General features: G+C 37.9%; 1 protein-coding gene across 1 annotated transcript in view; it reads left to right on the top strand.

Annotated features, from left to right (window-relative positions):
* Window positions 1–13,903, top strand: part of DYNC1LI1 (dynein cytoplasmic 1 light intermediate chain 1) — a 40,366-nt gene that overhangs the window by 23,163 nt on the left and 3,300 nt on the right. The window contains exons 3-11 of the mRNA XM_047739102.1: window positions 1,868–1,984; window positions 3,338–3,568; window positions 4,415–4,584; window positions 6,188–6,281; window positions 8,645–8,780; window positions 9,566–9,677; window positions 12,115–12,174; window positions 12,298–12,342; window positions 12,998–13,118. Coding sequence (XP_047595058.1) covers window positions 1,868–1,984; window positions 3,338–3,568; window positions 4,415–4,584; window positions 6,188–6,281; window positions 8,645–8,780; window positions 9,566–9,677; window positions 12,115–12,174; window positions 12,298–12,342; window positions 12,998–13,118 — 1,086 coding nt within the window. The remainder of the gene's footprint in view (window positions 1–1,867; window positions 1,985–3,337; window positions 3,569–4,414; window positions 4,585–6,187; window positions 6,282–8,644; window positions 8,781–9,565; window positions 9,678–12,114; window positions 12,175–12,297; window positions 12,343–12,997; window positions 13,119–13,903) is intronic.

The following is a 13,903-nucleotide window of genomic DNA, read 5'->3' as shown; positions in this document are numbered from 1 at the left end:
CCCCATTCCCACACCCATCTCCCCATTTTTTTCTTTCAAGTTTTTATTTAATTTAATTTTTTTTTTTTTTAAGTAGCCTCCATACTAGGCATGGAGCCCAACTTATGGCTTGAACTCACAACCCTGAGATCGAGACCTGAGCTGGAATCGAATCAGATGCTTAATTGACTGAGCAACCCCAGAGCCCCAAGTTTTTTATTTTGATTCCAATATAGTTAACATACAGTGTTATATTAGTTTCAGGTGTACAATATAGAGTGATTCAGCAATTCTATACGTTACTCAGTGCTCATCACAATAAATGTGTACTCTTAATCCCCTTCATCTATTTCACCCATCCTCCCCACCTCCCCTCTGGTAATCACCTCTTTGTTCTCTATAGTTAAGAATCTGTTTCTTGGGGCGCCTGGGTGGCTCAGTGGGTTAAGCCGCTGCCTTTGGCTCAGGTCATGATCTCAGGGTCCTGGGATCGAGTCCCGCATCGGGCTCTCTGCTCAGCGGGGAGCCTGCTTCCCCCTCTCTCTCTGCCTGCTGCTCTGCCTACTTGTGAGCTCTCTGTCAAATAAATAAATAAAATCTTAAAAAAAAAAAAAAGAATCTGTTTCTTGTTTTTTCTCTCTCTTTTTTTCCCTTTGCTTGTTTGGTTTCAAAATTCCACACAGGAATGAAATCATACGGTGTTTGTCTTCTCTGACTGACTTTGCTTAGCATTATACTCTCTAGCTCCAACCATGCTGTTGCAAATGCCAAGATTTCATTCTTTTATGGCTGAATAGTATTCCATTGTATACATAAACCACATCTTCTTTATCCATTCATCTACTGTTGGATACTTGAGCTCCTTCCATAGTTTGGATATTGGAAATAATGCTGAAGTTAACATAGGGGTGTCTGTATTCCTCTGAATTAGTGGTTTTGTATTTTTGGGTAAATACCCAGTAGTGTGATGATTGGACAGTAAGGTAGTTCCATTTTTAACTTTGTGAGGAACCTCCATACTGTTTTCCACAGTGGCTGTACCAGTTTGCATTCCCACCAACAGTACAGGAGGGTTCCTTTTTGTCCACATCCTTGCCAAACACTTGTTTCTTCTGTTTTTGCTATTAATATTTTTTAAGTCTACATTTTATTTTTTGTCTGTTCTGCATTCCTTCTACCCTTGTTCTTGTTCAATTTGCTACCCCCACCCCTCTCCTTTACTAATATTTCTTATGACTTCGTGGTTTTGCTGAGGCTACAGCCACAATTACCTGCTCTGGTCAGTTTTGATGTACCATCCATCCTCCATGAGTGTGGCCCGTGGGTGGGTACATAACCCAAACTGGGCCAGTTAAAAGTCTTTACCTGAGATTCTTAAGACTGAAAGTCAGTAGGAAGAGTCTTTTGTTCCTTGTATATTAAACTGGGATGACCTAAGAGTTGAACTTTCTGAAATACCCACAGAGGAAGCCATTTGTAATAGGATAGAACCAGACTTAATAAAAAGAGTAGAGAAACAAGGACAAAGCATCTTGGACGTGAAGTCTGCATCTTAAGTATAATTACCTAGATATCTTCCATCAAATTACCCTTTTGGTTGAAGTTAGTTCCATTTGGATTTTTCACTTGACACTAGAAAGCCTCTTTATTTTTTTTTTTTTTAAGATTTTATTTATTTGGCAGACAGAGATCACAAGTAGGGAGAGAGAGGCGGGGAGGCAGGCTCCCTGCCGAGCAGAGAGCCTGATGCGGGGCTCTATCCTGGGACCCTGGGCTCATGACCTAAGCCGGAGGCAGAGGCTTTAACCCACTGAGCCACCCAGGTGCCCTTAGAAAGCATCTTTAAATAATCTATATTATAATTTAAAAGACTTGTCTTCTTTTACAGGTGAAGATGGAGCTGGGAAAACAAGCTTAATAAGAAAAATTCAGGGAATAGAAGAGTACAAGAAAGGAAGAGGCTTGGAATATTTGTACTTAAATGTTCATGATGAAGACAGGGAAGGTGAGTGTCATTTATATGTAAAACAAGTTTCCTGGGGCCTTTTTGAGATGTACTGCTGCTCATATTAGTCTGACTTTTCTTAGTGTGTCATTTTTCATTAGGAGTCCTAGTCTGGGGGGCGCCTGGGTGGCTCAGCGGGTTAAAGCCTCTGCCTTCGGCTCAGGTCATGATCCCAGAGTCCTGGGATGGAGCCCCACATCAGGCTCTCTGCTCAGCAGGGAGCCTGCTTCCCTTCCTCTCTCTGCCTGCCTCTCTGCCTACCTGTGATCTCTGTCTGTCAAATAAATAAATAAAAATCTTAAAAAAAAATTATTAAAAAAAAAAAAAAAAGGAGTCCTAGTCTGTCATGCTAGTCAGTGAATAGTTAAATAAAAGTGTGGGCATACTTTTATTGTTTTGGGATTGGGATTCATATAGTGATATTTTTTTTTTTAAGATTTTATTTTATTTATTTGACAGACAGAGATCACAAGTAGACAGAGAGGCAGGCAGAGAGAGAGGAAGGGAAGCAGGCTCCCTGCTTCACAGAGAGCCCGATGTGGGGCTCGATCCCAGGACCCTGGGATCATGACTGAGCCAAAGGCAGAGGCTTTAACCCACTGAGCCACCCAGGCGCCCCAATATAGTGATATTTTTTAACATCTTAAGGTATTCTAGTGTACAGACTAGCTTTCTTGCTATCCTTGAAGAATCTCAATTTTTCAGTTCATTTCCCCCTCAGATAGTAAAATAATAGTATCCTAGGGTTCTTTTGTTCACTCCCTTTTCACCTTCTCATTTTTGACACAAAAATGTCATACTCCCCAGATTTTTTCAATCTGATCAGGCATTTTTTCTTGTATACATCACTTGCCTTCTCATTTTTATGTATCATATCCTGAATATGCATGGGTATCTCTGCTGATAAGAAGAGAGAGAGAGTTTTGATGGTAAGAATAGAAACATGTAATTCGTGAGGGGGCATGGGGTTATGGATATTGGGGAGGGTATGTGCTATGGTGAGTGCTGTGAAGTGTGTAAACCTGGCGATTCACAGACCTGTACCCCTGGGGATAAAAATATATGTTTATAAAAAATAAAATTTAAAAAAAAAAAAAAAGATGTAATTCGTGTCCATGATTTGGGTTTGAGAAATCAGCAGTAGAGGCTGCTGGTGTTCTGTATTGGCAGTTAAATCATTGTCCTGAATGTTTGTTAGGCCTTTACTAAGTTGATAGATGTGACCTACTTAAGTAGTTGAAGCTTATCAAAGGAGACCTCTCCTGTGGAGGTGCCCTAAGATACTAAGTAGTATTGTTAGTTGAATAATGAAATAATCCTGTTGCCTTGGTAACTTTCTTTTGTCTATTGTAGATCAAACAAGATGTAATGTATGGATCTTAGATGGAGACCTGTATCACAAGGGCCTCCTTAAATTTTCACTGGATGCCATTTCTCTGAAGGACACTCTAGTTATGCTGGTTGTGGATATGTCAAAGCCTTGGACTGCTTTGGATTCTCTACAGAAATGGGCAAGTGTTGTTAGAGAACATATTGACAAATTGAAAATTCCTCCTGAAGAAATGAAAGAAATGGAACAAAAGTGTGAGTAGTCGGAAATATACTGTTTTTGTAAAGTGGAGGTTTTGACAGACTTGCAAATGAGTTCTAAAAATTTATCAGCATTGGTAATATCTTATTAATTCTTACCAGGATTACAGTGAATATGACCCAGGTTTGCACCTCAGTAAAAAGGAGAAGACCTGAATAAAGGGTTTAGAGAAAGGAAAGTAATGTTAGAAAGTCATGTAGGTCTGACATTCATTCATTTATTCATTCATTCATTCATTTATGATTTTATGTATTTATTTGAGAGAGAACAAGAGAGAACAAGAGAGCACAAGCAGGGGGAGGGGCAGAGGGAGAGGGAGAAGCAGGCTCCCCTGAGCAGGGAGCCCAATGTGGGGCTCCATCCCAGGACCCCAGGATCATGACCTGAGCCAAAGGCAGATGCTTAACTGACTGAGCCACCCAGGCACCCCTAGGTCTGACTTTTAAATTGTGGAACACTCCCCCCCCCTCCCACCACACACACACACACACACACCTATTTTTTATCCTCTTAGTCCCCTTTGTGAATTAGAGAATGTAGAAAAGCAAAGCCAGATGTGACTTACCCAAAGTAATTTGCACAAACAGAACTGGGCTTACATTGAACCCCACTCTTTGAAGCCACTCAGTGTTGTAGTCTGCCTCCTCATAATTAATGTGGGTCTAGTGTTTCTGTCCTGTCTTTGAAACAGATTTCTCAAACCCTTTTTGTTTCTTCTCTTACACAAGACTAAGTATAAAGTCTCATTAAAATACATACTTAGATTATGGCAGAAAAGGAACCTGCTCAAATAGAGCAATTTCTAAACTATGTATTCAATTATTTACTTTGATTTTCAGTGATTAGAGACTTCCAAGAATATGTAGAGCCGGGAGAAGATTTTCCAGCCTCTCCTCAGAGAAGAAATACTGGGTCACAGGAAGACAAAGACGACAGTGTGGTTTTACCTCTGGGTGCGGACACACTTACACATAACTTGGGCATCCCAGTACTAGTAGTTTGCACAAAGGTTAGCTTCCTTCCTAGAGATTGTACTACTGGTATCAACCAAGGATAACCAACTGTTTTGTTTTCCAGGCTCCTTTTGGAGTTGACAAACTAGCTTTCCTAGATAATTTTTCTTAACAAATAGAAATAATAGTTTAAAAAATTGAATGGTAATCACATGTTGGGTTTGTGATCTTAATCATAGTTTCTTTGAAAGAAACCATTACTTCAGATACTCTGTTCATGATTGAATTTCATATTCCTAATTTCAGTTAGCCTTCATTGTCCAGTCAGTTGTTAAGCTACCTAGACGCCCCCTACTATAAAAAGGTTTTTAAACTCTCACACTAGAATCCTTTTGTGTGTGGTTTATTTTATTTTGTTTGACAAAGAGCTGTTTGTTGGCAGATACTTTCTTGTTTTACACAACTTGTCTCTTTTTAAAAAAAAAAAACAAAACAAAACTCTTATTTTCAAAGGAAAAATGTTAAGCTTAAAGGGACCTGAATTAGTATCAAATGAGTCAGATTCGTAAGATTTTTAAACCAAAAGAGATTATCTGTTGTACTTCACAGATTCTAAGACAATCGTCAGTTTTGTAGTAGCTTAAGAGCTTTTAAAATGTGTAAGGGAATGGGAGAGGTGTCTCAGGACAGAGAAATAATGGCAGTTCAACTCTCCTTAAAGACTCTGGAAATTGGGATTCAGAGACTAAGTGTCTTGCCCTTAGGTCCAGATCCTCTTATTTCATTTACATATGTTCCACCAAAAGTATCAAAAGTCAACAATATAATTATTATAAATATCTTTAGTAATTTGAAGCAATTACTCTGTGTTCTGTAAAATGGACAATTTCATGATTATACAGAGAGACTCTTTGTATGATGTATATATGCATAACAAAAAAAAGCAGATTTGACCCCCAAACCAATATGAAGTATAATGAACATTATTATTAAGTGGTTATTTTTCAGTTTCATACTTCAGTTCCAAAAGGTCTTGGTGAAGTAATTTGGACATCATGTTTATTTTTTGTAACATTTTACTGTAGCAAGCCAAATTCAGAATCATCTCATTGACTGTACAGGTGACAGTTCAGAAATAGCCTGTCATTCCCCCTTTTTTTGCTGTTGGTAAGATTGTAATCACAGTGAACAAAAGAGCCAGAAAAGATTTGAAGGTCAGTTAAGAGTTATCAGATAAACAGAGGAGCAAAGAGGAAATAGGGAAAGGTGCAGACTCCCAGATATACAGTGTTTTATAAAACTGGAATAGAGTTGAGAACTTAAAAATAGTTTAAGTCAAAAGGAGTTGAGTCAGCAGGTGTGAGCAACCATCTGCTTGTCCCGTTACTCTTTATTCCTTTATACCAGAACTTTCTCTTTGGTATTTTCAGCATCCAGTAGAGCATGGACATTAATACGTTTTAAAGAAAATTATTCATAGTCTTGACTCTAGCTAAAAGAATCTAGACAGATAGGAGTAATCGATATTCTGATATTCTCATATTCAGTCACCATATTGGAGTGGTAGCTTTGTGATGCTCCCCTACCCAAAACTGTTTACATCATTATATTTAACTTTGATTAAAGTTAATGTTTTTTTTAATTATTTTAACTCAACAGTGTGATGCCATTAGTGTATTGGAGAAAGAACATGACTACAGAGATGAACATTTTGATTTTATTCAGTCTCATATCCGGAAGTTTTGTTTACAGTGTATCCTTTTCCTGCTTTGATCAGTGTAATGTACCTTGCCTGTTTGTTTGCTTTTTTTAATTAAGGGAATTAAATGAATGGACTTTAGAAATTCCATAAGCTTTTTTCCTCCTGCTTCTGGTTAGAAATTTCACTTTAGCTCCCAAATCATTTATATCTGGGTATTTTGAGCTATAAAAGTAAGTACTGAAATATGTAACTTTGATTTGCTGTGTTTTAAAGGATTTTGCCTAAGAAAAGTAATTATCAATTATCAGTCTTTTGTGGAAGGTTCTAATGAGTTGGCGTTGTAAATATTCTGATAGTAGTATTCATTTATCGGGAGTAGTGTTTGGGGGCAAGATCAATACTTAGGTTTGTGTGTTCGCATTTTTAATATGTTCACTGTGTTACCATCTCTACATACAGTCTAATGCAATGGTCTCAAAATCTGGCTGTGCCCAGCTAAGGCTTGCTGAATTGGAACATTTAAAGGTGAGGCTGAAGAATCTCTACTTTTAAAAAGCTTTCTGGGTGATTTTGATGATCACAAGGTTAGAAAACCAGTTATAAGGAATCTTGTCTAGGTTGCAAAGATTAGAGAAGCCACTGAATAACATTCACAGCTAAAGGAAGGATAAAATGAGGGTTGTACATGAATGCTTTTAAGAGAATTTGCTATTGAAAACTACCACAGCTTGAGTGCACTGAGGGGAGCTGTTCTCTCCCACCCCTCTGGGACCAGAGAGTCTGCGGTTGCATTCCTGACCAAAGCTTTTGTGTCTGAAAAGTGAAGAAATGATGACATTAGGAGTAGACAGGAATCATAAGTGATATATATATGTTTATAGAGTCTGTAGTTTTCATTTTTATTTTCATTAATGGACATTTAATTTAAGGACCACTTACAAGAAGCCTAGCTGGATAATGAATAAGATCACTTGACACTGGCAGTTTCCCTTTCCCCTTTTCCCCTCAGTACTTTGTCCTCTCCGTAGCCCTAGCCCTTTCTTTTTTCCTGTCACATAATAGTTGACGGGTTGAATTGAAGGGCATTTGTCTACATAAGAGACTTTAAAAAGAAAACAAAAAGTGGGAGTAATTGAAGTAGAGGTCTATAGACTTTTTGTTATCTTTGAAGATTAGCAGATTTGGGAACAAGCAGTCTCTTTAAACATTTATGTAATCCTCTTCTTGAAAATGTGCATACAGAAATGTAATCAGGAAGGAGACTCTCTGCTAAAATAATTACAGACCTTTAGGAGAGCCCATTGATTTTAAAAGAATACAAACTGAGAAGTCACTTTAAGATAGACACTCGTGCATACATGTGTGTGAAGGCAGCAGTTCAAAATCCTCTTTATTGCTAAGTTTTTTCAGTGTTAATTACAGTGCAAATTTTTCAGCTGCATCATAAGCTGGTTCTCATGAGCAAAGATCACTCATTAATGAAAAGTTGACATAATTAAGCTTTTATTTAAGATGATGATGTTTGTTTCTATCAAGTTGTATGAGAAGTCATAATTAGCAATACCACTCTTAGATTCATAAGCCTCGGTTCATGTGCCAGTAAATATGAGTATCCCTGTTCAGAAGTAGAAGTTTGACCATTCCCAGCATTTCCCCTTGGTCTCAGTTATTATCTCAGGACACGGTGAGCAGTGCTAGAGTGTGGTCCTCAGCAGTGGCCATAGAATTTCTGATAGCCACTCCGACCATATCATCTGTCAGTAGTCATACTGCCCCTTTTCCACAGGCCTCTCTTGATCTTTGGATCTGCCATACCATTTGGTAGGGTCTGCTTTAATTAATACATCCTGTGGTGAGGGACTATTACCTCAAGTTTTGGTCATAAATCAACTTTTGCCTTGAATCATGCCTGAAAGTGTCCTGATAATACCTGTTGGTTCATCTCTTTTCAGAGAGGTCTCCAGAGCTTTGGTCCTAAAGTTCTAATTCCCGGGGCTAGTGAAAACCACAAGAGATACTAGTATACACCTTTTTTTTTTTCCTAATGTAAGCAAAATAGTTGTTGATAAATAATATCCCACCCTCATGAAGTTTAGGAAGGTTAAAAACAAAGCCAGTCACGTCTTGTGCTTTAAATGGAGAGGTAGTAGCAGTGTATTGTTAAATTTACTTTTACTTTCTTGGCTTAATGAGACTTTTGCCCTCCTAAATGAAGTTGATAATGTAAAGATTGTTTTATTTGCACTTTAGCTTATATGTATTTTATACTTTTGAAATTCTTGACTACTCTATAATGTACCTTTCGGAATTATTTTTGAAACTACTATGCATGTAACTGTTAAGCTGAGAACACAGAACTTTATAGTAACTATTCATGGGATTTGTCTAAAAATTTCCTTAACGGTGTTATTCAGATGGTGCAGCGCTTATTTACACTTCAGTAAAAGAAAACAAAAATATAGATTTAGTATATAAATATATCGTTCAGATACTGTATGGATTTCCCTATAAAATTCCTGCTGTTGTTGTGGAAAAAGATGCAGTATTTATGTAAGTATCCTCTTCAGTGTATATTTAATCATGTGTTATTGCTGCAGTTTGATGGTGAATTCTCATTTTTGGTTTTGAGGTGAGACCAATAGATCTTTCCATGATGAGAAGGTGAGACTCTCTTCTAGACTGTTTTATTTATAACCTGCCATGATCTGTTAATCTTTGCCTGTTAGATTTATTGCTGGCCTGAGCCCCTTTTGGATTGCCTTCCTATTATATACAGCTGAATTGTTGAGTGCATATATCCGTGTATTTACTTACTTTTTGATTGGTTTTGATAAAGGACCCAATGTATATTCTAGACATGCTTTCAAAAAGTTATGTGAATACATTGAGAGGTAATAATAAACCAGACCCCCCCCCCACAAGAACCCCTATAACTGTGCATTTTTTAAATCAGGAAGATTAAGAACGTTTTATGTAGAAATTAGTAAATTATAACTTGAGTTATAATAAAAAGCTGATTCATTTTGTTTTGTTTTTAAGATTTTATTTATTTGAAATAGCGAGAGATAGCAGGAGTGGGTGCGGGAAGGGGCAAAGGGAGAGGGAGAAGCAGACTCCCTGCTGAGAAGGGAGCCTAATGTGGGGCTCCATCCTGGGACACTGGGACCATGAGCTGAGCCAAAGGCAGATGCTTAACCAACTGAGCCACCCAGGTACCCGAAAAGCTGATTAGGTTTTCATAATTGGTCAGATTTGTTCCATTTAATATGATCATGGATTTAATGAAGGAATGACTGTATAAATGCTTGAGATTTATAATATGTGTTTCTTTCCAGTCCAGCAGGGTGGGATAATGATAAGAAAATAGGAATATTACATGAAAATTTTCAGACATTAAAGGCAGAAGATAATTTTGAAGACATTATAACTAAACCACCTGTCCGAAAGGTAACAGTTTTAGTATATATAGTCTCAGTATTTGGCCTTTTAAACTGAGTGGGGGGGGAGTCCATAATTCTAAGATTATAGTTAGAAAAGTAAGGGGGGGGTTCTTTCCTACCAACGGGTTTTCTACGTATAATTTGGGTATCAATTCAAAATAAAATTCTGTGTTATCGAAATATAAACCAGCTGTTCAGTTACTGAATTCTTACTTAGCCTTTGGCATATTTATATTAGAAAATACTAGGGTGGATTCCATATTCTAATGGAAATAATGAATTGGTAGGAGTGAATATGTGGATCTTGAAGAGTTTGAGTAGGTTGACGCTGTGAACTTTTTATCCTAGAACTCAGCCAAAAGCCAAAAAAACATTGGTAGAATAATCTTACTAGCTTCTATCTGTTGAGGCAGATCAGGAATCTTCTCCATAGTCGCTAGTTACCCAGGCTAGCCCACAGCTATCCAGGAGCTTCTAGTTTAGTCTTAACTATTAGATGTCATTCTGTGTCTATTTAAATCTGCTTCCAGAAAGTACTCTTCTTTCATGTATTTTGATTCCATGTTAAGTAATACATCATATTCTATAGTTAGATGTTACAGATGTTTCTCGAAAGTTGTATAAACAGAAGTATTTACATATAGTACTTAGCAGTGACATTTAAGTGGACATGCTTTAGAAAAAATAATTTTGAGTTAACATTTAATAAGATTCTTACTTAATCCAAACATTGAAAAAAAAAAAATCCAAACATTGAAACTGAGCATCTGTCTTCTGTTTGTGGGTAATTAGAAATAAGATTATTAATGACAAATGAAAACTCAGTTGGCATGGTGTTTGGTTTAGATGTCTGTTAAAAGAAATAAACACATCAAGGGAAAAAAAGCAACAGTTTTCCCATTCTCTTTTACCAACAGAATTGTGCTGTAAGTTGTGTTTTATTCATCCCACTAATACCTCCTGAGCCACTGTTTATGCACAGGGTGCTAAATAGGACAATGATGCAATAATAAATAGGTGCACATGCCACTGCTCAAGTGTGGATAAGTGCTGTGGCTCCAAAGGCCTGTTGGGGGGAGAGGGAGCAGGCGCTCAGGGAGGGGTGCTGTTCTAGGAGTGGTTAGGGAATGGCTCTGATTAGAGGGGAGAGTGTTGCCTGCTGAGGGAGCAGAAAGTGCACATGCCCTGAGGCAGGAATGTAGGAGGAGGACAAAGAGGCTGGAAAAGTGAAAAGGAGGGCCAGACTAATAGGAGATGGAAGGCAGAGTTAAGATCTTGTGGGGCCTTCTCATTCAGCTGAGTCAGGATTTTGAATTTCATTCTGAGTGGGATGGAAAGTGAGTGGAGGGGGAGTTTGAGCAGAGGAGTGATGTAATCTGCTTGACCTTTTCAAAGGATCACTCTGGCTGCTGGTGGAAAATAGACCCATAGCATGCATTGTACAGAAATAGTAGAAGCGAGAGATGGTTGCTGCTTCTTTTTGCCTAATTATTCAGCAGGTAGAAGAGCCATTTTATTTTTATTTCAGAGAAACCAGGCACAAGTCGCTTTTCACTCTCCTGGGATATTGGCCCTTTTTTTTTTTTTTTTTTTAAAGATTTTATTTATTATTTATTTGACAGAGAGAGATCACAAGTAGACAGAGAGGCAGGCAGGCAGAGAGAGAGAGAGAGAGAAGCAGGCTCCCTGTCGAGCAGAGAGCCCGATGCGGGACTCGATCCCAGGACCCTGAGATCATGACCTGAGCCGAAGGCAGCAGCTTAACCCACTGAGCCACCCAGGTGCCCCGATATTGGCCCTTTTAAAACACCTAACTGTTGGTTAACGTAGGCATGATTAATATACCTATTGACTCTAAGGTTGTGTTGTCCAATACCGCAGCTATTAGTCACATATGGCTTTTAAATACATATTAAGTAAAACTAAATAAAATTAAATTTTCACTACCTGATTCACAGTAGCCACATTTCTTTTTCTTTTTCCTTTTTCTTTCCTTTTTTTGAGAACGAGGACACGAGGTGGGGGGAGGGCAGAGAGAGAGGGAGAGAGAAAATCTGAAGCAGGTTCCATGCTCAATGCAGAGCTGGAGCTGGATGTGGGGCTCAGTCTCCTGAGCCCAAGATCACTACCTGGGCTGAAGTCAGGACTCAGATGCTTAACCTACTGAGCCACCCAGGTGCCCAGTAGTAGCCACATTTCAAATGCGCAACAGCTACAGGTGACTAGTGGCTAGAGTATTGGACCGCATCAGCTATCAAACATTTGTACTATTGCAGATGGTCATTGGACAGCTTTGCATAGGGGCTTGGGTCAGGCGGCTCACTCGTGTAATATAGGTAATGTTTGTATTGAATTTTTTTTAAAATAATTAGTCTAGAAAGTATGTTATTAATGATTTTAGCATACTGTATTAGACTTGATGATTTATATGTTACTCATTTCAGTTTGTCCATGAGAAGGAAATTGTGGCAGAAGATGACCAAGTGTTTCTTATGAAGCTACAGGTATGAAATTATATCAGAAGCAGATTTAGAGTGGTTAATGGGTAAACCGTTCCTACATACTTTTCAAAATACAGTAGTACATGCTCTAAGTGTCTAACCTTAGAACTCTTGTGTGTTTTTCAGTCCCTTTTAGCAAAGCAACCACCAACTGCAGCTGGAAGGCCTGTGGTCAGTATTACGGATTTTGACAAAATTGTTAAAGTGCCATACATTATTGATTTAGTTCCTTTTTTTCTTAATCGTATACATGCCTCCTATGGGTGTGCTTTGATAGAAGAATTAAAAATTCTTTGGGATTTGTGACATTTTAAAGGATAAACTTCACTCCTTTCTTAGAATATTTAAATCCTAAAGATCCATTTTGCCTTGTTTGTCATGCACGAGTTACTGTGTGGAACCATTTATCTGTTATTTCCTTCCTTACAACAGCCCTGTGAGACAGGTACTACCAGCCCCATTCTGCAGGTGGGGATATGGAGGCTTTGGAGGACCTTATGGTTCGCCTGAGTTTTTACAGCTAGTGGGATGCAAGTCCAGATTGGAACTCAGCTCTGACTCCCATGCTCATACTTGTAATCACACCCCATTATTCAGTATGTCCTTTTCCCATCTAAGGGGAATTTGTATTCTAAAATGTGATGGGTCTCTGGTATTTTCTGATAATGAGAACACAGTTGCTAAACTTTTTCAGCAATGGCTTGCAGTGTAAATGTACCAGTAGAACGGGTGGGGGACAGTTAAAAACTAATTTCTTTTTATAATAACTTTGGTGAAGTTGGAAGTTTCCTATTTTGATAATTATGGCTTCCCTATTTTTACATAGGATGCCTCACCGAGAGTCCCAGGAGGCTCCCCTCGAACACCAAACCGATCCGTGTCATCCAATGTTGCCAGCGTGTCACCCATCCCTGCAGGGTCAAAAAAAATTGATCCAAACATGAAAGGTACATTTCTCTCTTTTTCTAGAGAAAACAATACAATACGTTTCACACTAAAAAGAAATCTACCTAGCGTCCCACCTTTTTTCCATAGCTGTTTTCGTTTTGTGCAGTAGCTTCTAACCTATATCTCTGTCAGTATAATCTCAGTTAGTCAGACTTCAAACCAAAGTTTTATAGTATAGCCTTAATATATCATATCTATGGTTTAAGCTTTATGAAAGTTTTATGTTATATTTAACCTTCTCCTGAGGTAGGTCGTTGAAGAAATTCATATGTTAATAGGTTAACTGCAGTTAACATGAAGAAAAAAACTATGTGCATAATAGCTATTTCAGTAGGAATAATTGCCGTAAGTGGGATTAGTAGGTGAGAGTTTGTACATTTTTATGCCTTTTGATAATATGTTTCAAATGGCTTATTCATTTTTACAAGTCATCTACATTGAGCTTTGCAATTTTGCCACAACCTAATAGCATTCTCTAAATACCAGTAAGAGCTTTGTCCCTGGTATTTCCTTTCTATTTGTATTTCTCTTCTGTGAATTGTTCCCTGTTATCCTTTACCCATTGCTCTCTTGGAACTTCTACTGGTTTTCATACAGGATTAGGTAGCTAATCAAAAAAAGCAAACATTTCTCAACAATTATATTTTTGAAGAACCTTTTTCAAAAGGGAGATAAAATAGCATCTAACATCTGTTCTAAATGCTTTTGGTTTTTTAAAAATAACATTCTAATTTTTTAATAATTATCTTATACTCTTAAAGTTTACTTATACTTTCTTTTACAC

This window comes from Lutra lutra, chromosome 1, assembly GCF_902655055.1.
Source record: "Lutra lutra chromosome 1, mLutLut1.2, whole genome shotgun sequence".
Taxonomy (NCBI): Eukaryota; Metazoa; Chordata; class Mammalia; order Carnivora; family Mustelidae; genus Lutra; species Lutra lutra.
The sequence above is the reverse complement of the archived record's forward strand: the minus strand, read 5'-3'. Positions and strand labels throughout refer to the sequence as shown.